Below are 16,667 nucleotides of genomic sequence, written 5' to 3'. Positions count from 1 at the left end.
CACAAAATACTGGAGGAACTCAGCAGTTTGGGCAACATCTATGGAGAGGAATAAACAAACGACGTTTCAGGTCGAGACCCTTCATTAGGACTCTCCATAGATGCTGCCTGACCTGCTGACTTCTTCTGGCATTTTGTGTTTGTTGCTCTGGATTTCCACCATGTGAAAAAATATCTACTGTTTACTCATATCCAAATGCACTCAGTATTTTGTTTTTATCCACCATAGGCAAACTCCGGGACTTTCTTCCATTTACCAGTCTTCTTCCTTTTGTGAAACCTATGATTGCAGATGGGAAATAATCCTAATATTGTTGGTGGGTTACTGCTTGCAGCACTTCAGCTGAAGTTGTGAAACATTAGACTGTAGTGTCATTATTCTCCCTGCTTCGGTAAACAGAGCCATTTACAGTATCCAACTCATCTTCATTTTACACCCCTCCCACCTACTAGTAACAAGAACACTGCATAGGAATGGTGATCACTACATACGTATGAGCATTCGACACATAGCAAAGGTGACCAAATGAAACCTCAGAATACTCATGATTGAAAAAAGTCAACCCTGTTTTCAAGAATTTATTTACACTGTAGCTTTCAATCTGGAGTACACAGACCATAAAATAAAAGCTCTTATAGGTGATGCTACAAAGTTATTACGTACATTTCTGTAATTCCAAAGTACACTTAACATGTACAAGGGCAGCATGCTGACACATAATGGGCCATAATTTACTGTCAAAATTAAGCTGAGGTTATAGTGTATGCTGTTATTTAAATGGAAATGAGACAGTAAATTCATTTGATGGCAGGTTCATGACTAATGGTAGTAATCCAAATGGAGATAGCTAATCACTGTTATTGTTGGAGATTTTTAAAGAATGTAAAATTAAAAATCCTTTCTTCACCCTTCCCTTTGTCTACTTTTTATCTCTCTTTCTACCTATCTTCCTTTCCTTCCCTTTTCTCTTTATTCCTCTTTTGTATAATTTGACAATGAATTCACATGCTCAAATGTACGTACCTCTCTCAGTCCCTGTTTTATTGATTAGACTTCATTCTGGTTGGTTAGGGAGATGCCCTGCTGTTTTACCTGATACCAAGTCTTAGTTTCAGGCCGAGACCCTTCGTCCTGACGAAGGGTCTCGGCCTGAAACGTCGACTGTACCTCTTCCTAGAGATGCTGCCTGGCCTGCTGCGTTCACCAGCAACTTTGATGTGTGTTGCTTGAATTACCAGCATCTGCAGAATTCCTGTTGTTTGTCCAAGTCTTAGTTCCTCCTTTCATTCACTACCATATTGTTCCTTTAGCAACTTGTGATTCAACATATCAAGTGGGCAAAGGCAAGTCTAAATAACGCTCATTTCTTGCTACAATAGATTGTGGCCTGATGTCAAGCAGTAAGAAGATGGATTAAGCTCAAATGCATCCTGACCTGTTCATTGCAACTGTTATATTATTCATTTATTCTAAATGAAATTAACTAAATCAGCACAAAATATTTCTAATACCAATGAGAACAAGACTGACCTACACACATTTTATTACAAACATTAGATGTAATGCAGTATTTGGTTTTTATAGAGACATGTTTTATTCAGCACCCTCAAACATCTTCTTTCTGCCTTCCATTCCAGCCTTCTCCTCAATGTTCTTCCGCCAGTCTCCAACATCCCGCAGATCCTGGAGGGAGAAAGACTTGTATAAATTCAGTAAGCTGATGACTTAATCTTTGATAACACATGCTTCCTTCTGACTATCGGAGTCATAGAATAAATATTGCACACGGATAGGACATAACCATACCTATAGCTGGATGTGGAACTTAATACTCCCTCTGATGGCTTAGGCACCAATCTCACTGAAAGAGAGGTTGCCATTTGATTCTATTCTGCAGCCTAAAGTCCATTTTGTACCTCTTGTGTGAATGTGAAATATACACAAGTGTCCCAGCAAACATTCCCATGCCTATTCTGCATTAACTAATTTGATGCAGATCAGAAATGGACAGAAACATCTGCTCTCTACACTGCTCCTGACTGGTATCTAATGATTCTTGTTAAATATTTCCCTGCAATCTGGAGCTTGGAAATTATTAGATTTCTGATATTGGTCAGCCTGATAGATCAAAAACATAATCTCTTAAGGTCAGAGTGATGCTGGAAGTGTAACCAAACACACTTCCAGAATTCTGAATGATTATTATTCATCAGTGAACAGTGAGCACAGGCACTTCATGGGCATTACAATCAATCTGCCACTGTCAGCTACCCATTCAGCTACACTTTCTGAAAGAAGCATCAGTTAGAAGCTGTTAATCTCTTATCCATTATCCTTTGCTCATAAATACTGGGGACTAATTTTAGATTTGCTGATAGTACCGGGTAAGGGAGGTTGCTTAATGGCATGTAATCCAATATTCATCATTTCACATTGTAACCAAATGTTAAAACTACTGCAAGAATTCTGGAAAATGAAATGTCACTTCTTTTACATATAACTTTTCCCATTCCCTCAGTATCTCTGTCTGCTGCTACCTAGCCTCGTACAGTGGTATTCCCTCCCTACAGCACGTGGTAGCACAAGGCTTTACAGTACCAGTGACTGGTTCAAATCCTGCCGCTGCCTGTAAGGGACCTGTACTTTCTCCCTGTGACCTTAGGGGTTTCCTCTGGGTGCTCCAGTCTCCAGGACCAGTTTGGTAGGTTAATTGGTTATTGTAAATTGTCCCATGATTAGGATAGGATTAAACTAAGAGATTGCTGGGCAGCATGGCTTGAAGAGCTGGAAGGGCTGATTCTACACTTTATGTCAATCAATCAATCAATCAATCAATAGTTCAATTGATCAATCAATCAATCAATCCTTTGCTAAAGTCCATGTCTCCTATCTAAGTTTCTCTACTATGACTTAGTATTTGTATTCTATTTTACTCTGCTTTATGGGTAGACAGCTTGGATTATTTTTCTATATTAAAGGTGCTGCTGTGGTGTCAGCCTTTGTGTAGCAATCCATGACCAGAAAATTATAGGGTTGTTTCCCACTTGAGGAATTTGAGTGGAGAAGTCTAGATGTTTCTTGTGCTGCATGGGGAAAGTACTGCATTGCTGAATGTCCTTCTGATGACATTTTAAACAAGGACCCACTAGCCCTCAAATAAAACGTATAATACATATAATCCCAATACACAATTTTGAAGAAAGGAAGCAAAATGTTCTCTGGTATCCAGTCAATATTTATCGCTCAAACAAAAATCACTTTAAAAAACAATTATTTGATGATTAGCACATTGCTGTTTTTGGAGGCGCTCCCAGCCTAAGTTGGCTGCCACATTTCCTACATTGCAATAATGACTACATTTCAAATATTACATCATTGGATCTGAAGCATTTTGGGAAGGAACATGGTCATGAAAGGCACTGTATAAATGCATGCATCCTGTCTTTATATAAATGCACATTGTTGTAGCTGCTAATTGAGATCAACCAGCTCAACAAAGGCTGTTGACAGGTCCTAGAACTGTTTCCTTAGAGTGCAACATTCCCACAAAATATGGTGTAATTTCACACCAATTTTTCCTAAAATAATCTGAGATATACTGGTTTAAAATTTGAGAACTGAACACTAAAGTTGCAATTAATGAGTTCTGCTGGGTGGGGTGTCCGTACTTGAGTGGGATCTTTAATGCTGAATCCACACGCTATTTTGTTTGGAGGGCATCAAAACCAGAACCTATGTCAGCTAATTGTTATTGTTGTGTGTGTATTCCCTCACATTTAGATGTTACTGAAAATGCCAGCATTCACTGTCCATTCCTAATCACCTCTGAACCAAAGAGGCAAAAGCAGTCAACCATATTGGTGAATATAGAGTCACATACAGCTGAGTCTGTGTAAAGACAACAACGTTTATCAGATTTATCCCCATTGGTTGAGTTTCTTCCCACCGACATCGGTGCAACTTCATATGCTCTCAATCTCTTCAGCAACCTTCAATTGTCTAGCACTGGTCGCCATAGATGTCCAGTTCCTGTATACTTCTATCTCTCTTCAAGAAGGCCTTAGAGCTCTCCGCTTCTATCTTGGCAATAGACCTAACTTGTTTTTCTCCACCACCACCCTCCTCTGTCTGGCAGAATTGGTCCTCACACTCAGCAGTTTCTCTTTTGACTCCTCCACTTTCTCCAAACCCAAGGAGTAGCAATGAACCCCAGCTATGCATGCCTTTTCGTTGGTGATGTGGAACAGGCATGTTCCAAGTCTTCACTGGTAACGCTCTCCAACTCTTTCTGCACTACATTTGACAAATGCATCAGTGCTGCCTCATGCATCTGTGCTGAACCTGTCAATTTCATCAACTTTGCCTCCAACTTCAACCCTGCCCTTAAATTCACTTGGTCCATTTCTGACACTGCTATTCCCTTCCTCAATCTCTGTCTCTATCTCTGTCTACTGACTATTACAGCTACCTTGATTATACTTCTTCCCAGCCTGTCACCTGTAAAAATGCCATTCCCTTTTCTCAGTTCCTTTGTCTCTGCTGCATCTGTTCCCAGGATGAGGCTTTCCTTTCCAGTATATCAGATACGTCCTCCTCCTTCAAAGAATGGGGTATCTCTTCCTCCATTATTAACACTGCCCTCACTTGCAATTCCTCTATTCTTCTATACCCTCACCCCATCTTCCTGCCACAATAACAGGGATAGAGTTCCTCTTGACCTTACCTACAATCCCATGAGCCTTCACATCCAACACGTCATTCTCTGCAACTTCCGCCATCTTCTAAGAGATCTTACCACCAAATACATCTTTACACCCCCCCCCCCCACTGTCCTCATTCCATAGGGATCATTCTCTCTGTGGTTCCCTTGTCCATTAGTCCCTCACCACTAATCTCCCCTCTAGGCACTTATGTATGCAAGCAGAAGAAGTGCCTGTCCATTCACCTCCTCCTCTACCTCTGATCAGGGCCCAAAACAGTCCTTCCAAGTGAGGTAACACTTTACTTGCAAGTCTGTTGGGACCATCTACTGTATCTGGTGTTCCCTTTGCAGCCTCTTCTACACTGGTGAGAGTTGACATAAATTGAGGGGTCACTATGTCAAGCACTTTCACTCCATCTGCAGCAAGCAGGGCCTCCCAGTGGCTAAGCATTTCAATTCCAATTCCCATTCCTATTCCGACGCATTAGTCCATGGCCTCCTCTACTGCCACGACGAGGCCACTGTCAGGTTGGAGGAGCAACACCTCATATTCTGTTCGGGTAGCCTCCAACATGAAGCATGAATTTTGATTTCCCTAACTTCTGGTAATTTCTCCCACTCTCCCTTCCCTCTTTTGCTATTCCCCACTCTGGTTCCCTGTAAACTCTTTTCTTCTCCTTACCTGCCTCTCACCTCCCCATGGGGCTACCCCTCCTTCCCTTTTTCCTAGGTCCACTCCTATCAGATTCCTCCTTCTTCAGCCTTTACCTTTTCCACCTATTACCTCCCAGCTTCTCACATTGCCAGCCCTGATGAAGGGTCTCTGACTGAAACGTCGACTGTTTACTCTTTTCCATAGATGCTGCCTGGCCTGCTGAGTTCCTCCAGCATTTTCTGCATGTTGCTTGGATTTCCAGCATCTGCAGTTTTTCTCACATTAATGATCACAATCTGATCATCGTCCAAAGCCGAATTGGGGTTGGAAGTATGGGAAGATTGAATAGAGCCACAATTCAGTTCTCTTAATGGGTTTTCTAGTGGTTGATTAAATTATCTAACAGTAAGTAGGGCCTCAAATGATCTCCAGAGAACTATAAGATCTTGGGGCTGGGAGGGAGAAGATCATAAAATAGTAACAAAAGAATGAAGGGAAGGCAGACTTTCAGTGTCCTTATAAGATAAATGGTCTGAAAATTAATCAGCTTGCACCAATAGGATATTTGAATCTCTATAAGATCAGATGCTTAATAACTAACTGTAATGTCTCAGTCAGACTACATGTCTTGAGTTTAGAAGATTGGTCAGACATACATGCTGCTTCCATCAGAGAGAGAACTAAAAGTCCAGCCATGGGTTTTCATTGATGATGACTTACCTTCTCCTTCTCAGTGTCCTCTTTCTTCACTTGCTTCAGGTTGGCTCTCAAGTCCATGGACACCTTGTGTTTGGAGCCCAGCAGAGCACGCAGCATGGCATCAGCCGACATACGCACTCTCTTGAGGGGTGGTCTCTTAAATTTGCCCTTCAGGTCAAAGACTTTCAGGTTCAGGTCATCAATCTGCAACATTTAAGGATTTACATTTGCACCTAAATAGAACGTAACTGAAAAGTCAAAGAACAGTTCTTGGTTCCTGGATCCTCACTGGTTTAGAAGTGACTTTTTATCATCTCAGTTCTGCCTGACAAAGATTTGATTGGGCACTTTCACCACTTCCCCAGTACTCCCATGACTCCAGTTTCCCAAGTGGCAGTTTTTTATATCCCCAACTGAGACATTGAAGTGTGCTGGTGCATATTTCCCAGGAAATGTTTATAAAGGCTTCTCCTCCTTGGTGAGTAGTAAGAGGCCTAGGATTTCAATCAGTGATTGAGGATGTTATACAATTTGGAGGTGGCTGTTAAAGGTTGTGCTGAGTACCACACATGGTAGGGCAGGATAGAAATGTTTTAAATATGAGAAAAAACATTTTTTAAGAAACGACTCCGGCTCAGAGTTTACCCGGCTTGATAAAGAAATAGCAGTGTACCTTTATGACATCCTTTACAATTCTCAGATTATATTTACATATTTGAAAGACAATCGAATGACATATTTGCTGAATGATAATTAATCCTCCAGGATGCTTACTCTAAACATGTTCTTACTTTACATATTAAAGTGTGAAGCCTGTATCTATTAACTGAGCCTTTACGGTATGCTACTTTGTACATTTCAGTTGGGTTATTTTAATAAACCTAAGATATAGTGATGTAAATAGGGGAATATGAACCAACAAAAGCCAATTTTGTTTATTGATAATCTCAATCGATAACTTAAATACCTTATTTAGAGCAATCCAAAGAAAGCTTTGAGCTCGAGCCTTTACAAATGACAGGCTTGATTATAGCTCGAATATTTTGTTCAGCAACGGGCAGCATATTTTGGAAAATACATGAAGGCTTTAGCCAGGGTAAAGGAGAGATTCACAAAGAGAGTACAAGAATTGAAAATGAGTTTTGTGGATTGACTAGGGAAGCTGGGGTTATCCTTTTTTAGATCAGATGAGTTTGGGAGGTGATCTGCTCCAGGTATGTAAAATCATAAATGGTCTAAATACTGTAGATCACGTAGAGTGAAAGTGCTCCTTTTGGTGGAAGGGGCAAAAACCCTAAGGGATATAGAATAAAGGTGAATGGCTGGGGAAATGGGACAAGTTGAGTTAGTCTTCCATAGGGATAGCATGGACTCAATGGGCCAAATATCCTTTTTATGTTCTGCATCATTTTTCTTAAGAGGCTGAATCATTACACAGAATCGCGGCATTCAATTTCCTTTCAGGCTTTTGCTCAGTACAGAACAAGTGCAGTGAGTGAAGGGGGAGGAGGAGTCCATCCACTAGCCAATCTACTTTCATAAACTCTTTGACTGAGCACAGGTCTATCTCAATAAAGTTTTACGCTTGAACTGAGGACAAGCAACAGACTGAATCAGCAGATTGAGAAGAAATACTTTCCAAATTTGTAGTGGAATCCCACAGATGCTTTGTGGTTTGGGTGCAAGTCCTCATCCCCAGTGTTCAGAGGATCTCCTTTGATTGGGTCAGATGAGAAGGATATTAGCAATGTCTCATGTTACTTTGAGATATAGGTTCTGTGTCTGCTCTTTGTCCAAGGCCATGGCAGTCCGGGTGAGATATACTGAAAAGGGATCCTGATGGAATGGGACCTCACCCCATCTTTCCTGTTTTGGTACTGATTCCCTTCTGATACAACGAGGAAGTATCCCAGTTATGAGCCCTTGTGGAAATATTTGGGTACCAAGCTTAAGTTAAGTGAAGGCAGTGTAAGGATGGACGAATAGTGTGTTTTACTTGAATACCTTTGGATTATCAAGTTATTTGTGGAGATTAAATGGGTGGATAAAGGACTGAGTGGGAATTGTTATTCCATTTATTCCATAAATGGGTGGCAAAAGGACTAAGCAGGAATTGTGATTCCATTTATTCCCTGTAACAAATCTGGAAAAAGAAATTGATTGACACAGGTAATAGAAACTACACATGTAATGAACTGGCAGTGATCTGGGTGATTTAGATATTTAACTGATAATTGTGCAGAGAGATGCTGCTTCACTTTCTTTCCATTTTATTCCATTGATGTCGTTTAATCTTGTGCTCATGGAGTCAATATGCTTAAATCGTTGATTATTGTTAATACCTTTCTCTGCTGATAATTTTGGATTTTGCTAGTGGCTCCTTTGTTCAGTTTTAGTTCAATCAGTGAGTGACCTGTTTCATATGATACAGGGGCGTGTTTACAGGTTTAAGTGTTAAGGAACTTTCTTATTGTTAAACAGTTTGCATATAACTATACATAAGAAGACACTGATTTGGTCAATGTTAGCTTCCTATCATCTAATCCCAATAGATTATTCTATTGTTCTTTTCTCCCTCATGTCTCTGACTTCCTTCTCTTTTAAATATATCTGTTCTAGTTACGTCACTTATTTTCTGTGGAAGCTCATAGCATATTTTAAACAATCACCAATTTCCCCCTGGATCAATAAAGTATGACTATGACTATGACTATTTCATATTCCATTTGTTACTTAGGGCATGCAAAAAATTGCTTCAGAAAAGGAACAAAAAATGTGTTGAACATGTTTGGGGGAGGTGGCCATTACCTCTTTGGCAGTCTTATTAACTCTGGTTTGCAGGTCATATCTCTCCTCATCAGCCGCATCTATCCGTGCATGAATTTTTTTGCATAGATCCTGTTGAGATAGATAGTCAGCAAATTTAACTTTGTGGTGTCACTGCATTTTGCATTCATTCTGTAATTAGAACGTAGTTTAAAAATCACTAGCATTATCACTGTTATTGATAAACAGGCCCGTGAACCACAGTAAAAAGACCAGTAACACCTTAAAAGGGAAGAAATAATTGCTTGACTGAAAGGGCTTGCTTTCTTACCCTCCCAACTGACATTGATAAATTGTGTAAGATTCCACTTGAAATCAGAATAGAGAAGAAAAATCGTTATATATTTCTCATCAGTCTTCAGTTTTCTTGTTCATAGTGTTTCTGCAACACCTTGGTCAACAGAAGTAGACTGGAAAACCTATTTACAATACATCTCTCGTGAAGTTGTCCAACTTAGAAGAAAGGATAAAATGACTGTTTCTATGATAAGGTAGCAAATTCCTAGGATTGGGGAATAGCTGTTGCTTGTGAGCAAGGGATCCCTGTGGAGAACAAAAATTTAATGGAGGTACCTCTGCAAGGTGGCTGGAGCTTTATTGCCCCAAATGTGGCGTATGGTAAGTTGTTACAACTGAGGTCAGAAATGGGAAAAATGCCAATGAGCATTTAATGTAGGGATGCCTGAATTGTGATTAATTATATTCAATTTTAAACATTGGATCATTTCCTAAAAGGAGCATGGATTCAACTGAAGACAGAAAACATGAATTTTGTTCTGAATTCTAGTGACACCATTGCCAAATGAAGAAATATTTTCATTGATGGCGCAGATTACTTCCAAAGTATGAATGCCTTCTACATTGATCATTGCTCCCAAGCTAAAAATCTTTCAATTGTATGAGCTGCATACCCCTATGGCTACAAAAGCAAGATTTTGTTTCAATAAAATGATATTGAAGTAACCTGTAATTCTGCCATTGAAATCCCATGAACTTGAAGAGCTTGACAATGTTCTGCCATGTACCTCTCCTTCTCCACTATCCGATCTGCATCTTCCTTCTCAATCGCAGCTTTGGCAAGTGAGAGCAGCAAGCTCTGAAACACACGTGTGATGTAGCAATTGGTTAAGCAGAAATCTTTTAGAATCAGTGAAAGGAAACTGCACAATAAATTGAAAAGTTACCTTCAGATGCATTCTGCGAGAGGAGGTCATCTTGGATTTTTTCTGCAGCAATAGATGAACATCGAATATGAGGAACATTTGGTAGGTCAGATTATTGTAAAAGAATGCTTAAACAGTGAGACATGCTGTTATTGTGCAATAACTTCAGTTCAGCTGTTAGAAGCAACTTTTCTCCAACAACCCAGAGTTATTTCCAATCAACTACATGGTTTATGTCAACCACTCTCTCCCCTGTTTTGCTGATGAACACTACCTTTGCACCACTGATGTTTTTCCCATTGAAAGCAATGGGCTAATACATGCTCATTTTCTCTAAAGAATGTACAGTTCATTTGTTCATCCAACCACCCTTGTGTATCACTATCAGTTTCAGTGTTCTTAATTAATTCATAGAAACATAGAAACATAGAAAATAGGTGCAGGAGTAGGCCATTCGGCCCTTCGAGCCTGCACCGCCATTTATTATGATCATGGCTGATCATCCAACTCAGAACCCAGCCTTCCCTCCATACCCCCTGACCCCTGTAGCCACAAGGGCCATATCTAACTTCCTTTTAAACATAGCTAATGAACTGGCCTCAACAGTTTGCTGTGGCAGAGAATTCCACAGATTCACCACTCTCTGTGTGAAGAAGTTTTTCCTAACCTCGGTCCTAAAAGGCTTCCCCTCTATCCTCAAACTGTGACCCCTCGTTCTAGACCTCCCCAACATCGGGAACAATCTTCCTGCATCTAGCCTGTCCAATCCCTTTAGGATCTTATACGTTTCAATCAGATCCCCCCTCAATCTTCTAAATTCCAACGAGTACAAGCCCAGTTCATCCAGTCTTTCTTCATATGAAAGACCTGCCATCCCAGGAATCAATCTGGTGAACCTTCTTTGTACTCCCTCTATGGCAAAGATGTCTTTCCTCAGATTAGGGGACCAAAACTGCACACAATACTCCAGGTGTGGTCTCACCAAGGCCTTGTACAACTGCAGTAGTACCTCCCTGCTCCTGTACTCGAATCCTCTCGCTATAAATGCCAGCATACCGTTCGCCTTTTTCACCGCCTGCTGTACCTGCATGCCCACTTTCAATGACTGGTGTATAATGACACCCAGGTCTCGTTGCACCTCCCCTTTTCCTAATCGGCCACCATTCAGATAATAATCTGTTTTCCTATTTTTGCCACCAAAGTGGATAACTTCACATTTATCCACATTAAATTGCATCTGCCATGAGTTTGCCCACTCACCCAACCTATCCAAGTCACCCTGCATCCTCTTAGCATCCTCCTCACTGCTAACACTGCCACCCAGCTTCGTGTCATCCGCAAACTTGGAGATGCTGCATTTAATTCCCTCATCCAAGTCATTAATATATATTGTAAACAACTGGGGTCCCAGCACTGAGCCTTGCGGTACCCCACTAGTCACCGCCTGCCATTCTGAAAAGGTCCCGTTTATTCCCACTCTTTGCTTCCTGTCTGCTAACCAATTCTCCACCCACACCAATACCTTACCCCCAATACCGTGTGCTTTAAGTTTGCACACTAATCTCCTATGTGGGACCTTGTCAAAAGCCTTTTGAAAATCCAAATATACCACATCCACTGGTTCTCCCCTATCCACTCTACTAGTTACATCCTCAAAAAATTCTATGAGATTCGTCAGACATGATTTTCCTTTCACAAATCCATGCTGACTTTGTCCGATCATTTCACCGCTTTCCAAATGTGCTGTTATCACATCCTTGATAACTGACTCCAGCAGTTTCCCCACCACCGACGTTAGGCTAACCGGCCTATAATTCCCCGGTTTCTCTCTCCCTCCTTTTTTAAAAAGTGGGGTTACATTAGCCACCCTCCAATCCTCAGGAACTAGTCCAGAATCTAACGAGTTTTGAAAAATTATCACTAATGCATCCACTATTTCTTGGGCCACTTCCTTAAGCACTCTGGGATGCAGACCATCTGGCCCTGGGGATTTATCTGCCTTCAATCCCTTCAATTTACCTAACACCACTTCCCTACTAACATGTATTTCGCTCAGTTCCTCCATCTCACTGGACCCTCTGTCCCTTACTATTTCTGGAAGATTATTTATGTCCTCCTTAGTGAAGACAGAACCAAAGTAATTATTCAATTGGTCTGCCATGTCCTTGCTCCCCATAATCAATTCACCTGTTTCTGTTTGCAGGGGACCTACATTTGTCTTTATCAGTCTTTTCCTTTTTACATATCTATAAAAGCTTTTACAGTCCGTTTTTATGTTCTCTGCCAGTTTTCTCTCATAATCTTTTTTCCCCTTCCTAATTAAGCCCTTTGTCCTCCTCTGCTGAACTCTGAATTTCTCCCAGTCCTCAGGTGAGCCACTTTCTCTGGCTAATTTGTATGCTACTTCTTTGGAATTGATACTATCCCTAATTTCTCTTGTCAGCCACGGGTGCACTACCTTCCTTGATTTATTCTTTTGCCAAACTGGGATGAACAATTGTTGTAGTTCATCCATGCAACCTTTAAATGCCTGCCATTGCATATCCACCGTCAATCCTTGAAGTGTCATTTGCCAGTCTATCTTAGCTAATTCATGTCTCATACCTTCAAAGTTACCCCTCTTTAAGTTCAGAACCTTTGTTTCTGAATTAACTACGTCACTCTCCATGTTAATGAAGAATTCCACCATATTATGGTCACTCTTACCCAAGGGGCCTCTCACGACAAGATCGCTAATTAACCCTTCCTCATTGCTCAAAACCCAGTCCAGAATAGCCTGCTCTCTAGTCGGTTCCTCGACATGTTGGTTCAAAAAACCATCCCGCATACATTCCAAGAAATCCTCTTCCTCAGCACCTTTACCAATTTGGTTCACCCAGTCTACATGTAGATTGAAGTCACCCATTATAACTGCTGTTCCTTTATTGCACACATTTCTAATTTCCTGTTTAATACCATCTCCGACCTCACTACTACTGTTAGGTGGCCTGTACACAACTCCCACCAGCGTCTTCTGCCCCTTAGTGTTACGCAGCTCTACCCATATCGATTCCACATCTTCCCGGCTTATGTCCTTCCTTTCTATTGCGTTAATCTCTTTTTTAACCAGCAACGCCACCCCACCTCCCCTTCCTTCGTGTCTATCCCTCCTGAATATTGAATATCCCTGAACATTGAGCTCCCATCCCTGGTCACCCTGGAGCCATGTCTCTGTGATCCCAACTATAACTAATTCAGTATGGTTATTACCATGATTAAAATACCATGCTGAAATTATACTGTTACAATTTAAATTCAGTTAGTAAACAAACATGAATTTATCCTTGAAGTTGATGGTTTGTCATATAGGTTGATTCACTAAAATCATTTGAACTACTAAACTGATCATTACTACCCTAAGTCACAACGACATTCATTTGTTTTACATTTGGGCATCTATCAGCTCTTTTGCAGTCATCAGAACCATGATGGAATGAGTAATCCAAGTGCTACCAGGCAATTCCACACAGTTCTACATACTTATAACTTGTTCACCAATGGTCAAATTGGCAGCCTCCCAACAGGAGGAGACAAACTAACTCCAATTGGTGTTATCATTAACAAGGTCCATCTCAAACTCTTGGGGCTCATCACTGTCCAGGAAATTCCTTGCACTAGTCACGTACATTCTGTGGCTGGCAGAGCAGGTCAGAAACTGGGCACCATGAGTACAGGTGGCCATGTCCAAACCCCTCAAATCTTGCCAGCACCAGTGAGACACTGATGGTTAACTGCTGTTTGCCTGGATGGCTGCAGCAGCAACAAGGGTCAAAAATCTATGCATGTCAACATTACTTTTAGTTAGCTTTCTTCATCCTGTTTTCTCATTTAAATAAACGTACCTTGACTAACATAGCTCCATTTTAAGCACCGTTATACCCAGTGTTACTACTGTCTGGTGGTCAATGTTAGAAACAAAAGCTCACACATCATAATATTATTGAATATTACTGCTTGTAACCCATCATCTCCAATTGCCACTTTTAACACTGTCTCAAGACAGATGAAAATTACCTCACCTATGCAATATGTAATTGCAGGCTGACCCCAGTTCAAAAGGCTATTCCCATTTTCCCCTTTGTGGATAATATGGGCGCAAAATAGCCATGCAGAGGGGCTTGTGGGAATATTTCACACACCTACTATAAGATATACCAAATAACCCCTGCTGTTGAAACTGTTGGAATGCAGAATATGATTGTGCATGCTTTAAGCTACGCAGTGAGAGTGTTCTTTGAATCATGAGTAAAATTATACTGGGACCAGCTTCACATTATCATGCAGTCACACAAGTTGTACTGTAGTTGACATCCAACACCATACCTCGTCACTGTAAAGAAGAAGGGCGAGGCATTAGTATCCAAACAAATTCCAGATTTTCCAAATTTCATTGTTTATTACTACTAAGTTAATGGGCACCAGAAAAGTCACCATTACATAGACTTCCACAGAGCCTATAACAAGAAGGAGGCCATTTATCTCAAGTTGCTCATAGCCCACACAATCCTCCCCAAACCACTCTTCAACTGTTATTATACCCTTGATTGTATATGGGTGCTATATCCTTGCATAACTTATACCTGCATGTTTTGCATAAAATCGAATATTTCTCTTGATGTTTTAATAAATTCTTATTGCCGAATGATACTTATGACTTAAATCTCAAATACTGCCCTTAAAAATATTTACCCTATGTTTATCCCTACTGCAATCTTCACTTTTCAACAGAAATATGCCACAGACTGTTCAGCCTTATAAACAGTAATAAATATTTCTTCACAGGTCTATTACCCTCACTGAGAATATTTTATCCATGTCTCATAAGCTCCCATATCTTCTACCAATGCAGAGATCAGAACTTTGGGCACACTGTTCATGGTGAATTGTTATCAATGTTCAACACAACATATATTCTCAAAGTTTTAGACTTGCAATTTTAGTAAGGAAATAATATTTTTTGAATTTGTTTTATTAAGGCCTTAGTTACCTGAGCTGCTAGTTTTTAGTTAACCTGAGCTTCTCTGTCTCTAGAACCCTTATCCTATTCAGATACTTGTTACATAAGCAATGCTTGGCTCCTTATTCTTCCTGCCAAAATATATCACTTCACCTCACACTTGGCTGCATTGAAATTTATTTACCAATTACATGCCCATTAAATCAGAAAATGTACAAATCAAAATGAACGATTTAAAGCTTCAGGTAATACTCACTCTCCCATTGTGACAGTTGTATTTTATGACCCTGTAAATAAAGAACAATTAAATGACTAACTTAATGATTTAATCTCAAATGTTTACTCTATGACTTGTTTTCAATGCAAACAGCCTTAAATGTAATGATTTTTGAACTAAAGGTGACTTGACTATATTACTTCATGTAATCAATATGGAAATGGAAGGAAGACCTCAACAGCAAAATGCTGATGTCTTGTAATGGTTTTCAAAACCAGACCCAAGAGGGAAAGATTAGCTGTAGGGAAACCAAATCCTCCAGAATGGTTGGCATTTGGAAATTAATTTGAGAAAGTGTTTCTAAATTTGGACTGAACATGAAGGGTAGCAGATGCTTGATGGAAGGGCTTCTTAATGTCAGTCATTTCTCAGCCCCACACAGTCTAAGACCAATGTCAGGTGGCAGTAACACAACTGTCAAAGAGACAGCCTTGTAAAACTGGAGATTTTCTTCACCCATGTCAACTTCTGCTTCAAATAATTGCTGAAGTAGTTTAAGATAAACATTAAACTTTAAAAAGTCTTTGCAATGCAATTTTTTAAGATTGAGTATTCATCATTCTAATATTATATGCAATTATTTAAAACAATGATACACAGAAATGGAAATACTCTAAATCTATGGGTATTTTTTATAAAAGAATAATTAACACATCAATTAATACAATATATAAAGTTATCTTATAATTATAGAAAATGTTTTGCTTTATTTCATTGATGATTTTGGATACTTTTAGCATATAAACTATTAAATATATTAAATGGCAGTCATAAAAATAAAAATTGGTGTTTAAAATTAACAATACATAGCAAGAAAGATTGCTAGGGAATGATATGAGAAAAGAATTTGGTAAAGTCAAAATTTAAGCTCACCTGGAAGAAAGAAAGCAAACAGCAGACAGGGAGTCTGGAGAGATGGGTGAAGACTGGCAAGCCACAGGCAGTTTTCAAAAGCAACCAGTATAAATTGCTTTGTGTGATGGGTCAGCAAAATGCAGCTTTCTCTTTATGGCAATGAGTTCTCCTTAGACCAATAGACTCCAGCCTCCAGAAATACCCAAGCTGAGCATCTAGAGTATAAATAAATCAGCTGCAAGACAGCTTCAAGGAACCATTCTCCTCTTTTAAAGAGGAGAACTCTTTAAAAAATGTGAAACTCTTGTCTGCTTCAATGTACTTAATGAAGTCAGGATTGTAAAGGATTTATTGACGTCCAAGTATTGGAACTAATGGGTAATTGTGGCCCAAAATTCTTCAAAACTTCAGGAGGCACAAAAGAGTCTTAATTGATGTCTTTCATCTTACAAATCATTTCAGACACTTCCTCTCACTAAAGAAAAACAGAACTG

At 39.9% G+C, this 16,667-nt stretch overlaps 1 protein-coding gene and 1 long non-coding RNA gene across 3 annotated transcripts; both read right to left on the bottom strand.

Moving 5' to 3' along the window:
- Positions 1 to 1,141: 1,141 nt before the first annotated feature.
- On the bottom strand, positions 1,142 to 10,159 carry LOC134353719 (troponin I, fast skeletal muscle-like). The gene is made up of 5 exons (XM_063062008.1): positions 10,067 to 10,159; positions 9,847 to 9,978; positions 8,865 to 8,954; positions 6,078 to 6,260; positions 1,142 to 1,683 (listed from the first exon to the last, which is right to left on the bottom strand). The coding sequence occupies exons 1-5, from the start codon at positions 10,142 to 10,144 to the stop codon at positions 1,594 to 1,596; spliced, it is 573 nt and encodes a 190-aa protein (XP_062918078.1). The 5' UTR covers positions 10,145 to 10,159; the 3' UTR covers positions 1,142 to 1,593.
- Positions 10,160 to 14,229: 4,070 nt separating this feature from the next.
- On the bottom strand, positions 14,230 to 16,317 carry LOC134354280 (uncharacterized). Of its 2 annotated transcripts, none has more exons than XR_010019759.1 (3): positions 16,192 to 16,317; positions 15,298 to 15,328; positions 14,230 to 14,414 (listed from the first exon to the last, which is right to left on the bottom strand). It is a non-coding gene; the product is annotated as an uncharacterized LOC134354280 (long non-coding RNA). The 2 variants fall into 2 exon arrangements; XR_010019758.1 differs by having other exon boundaries at positions 14,408 to 14,538.
- Positions 16,318 to 16,667: the final 350 nt, after the last annotated feature.

The sequence above is a fragment of the Mobula hypostoma genome, chromosome 11, assembly GCF_963921235.1.
Source record: "Mobula hypostoma chromosome 11, sMobHyp1.1, whole genome shotgun sequence".
Classification (NCBI taxonomy): domain Eukaryota; kingdom Metazoa; phylum Chordata; class Chondrichthyes; order Myliobatiformes; family Myliobatidae; genus Mobula; species Mobula hypostoma.
The sequence above is the reverse complement of the archived record's forward strand: the minus strand, read 5'-3'. Positions and strand labels throughout refer to the sequence as shown.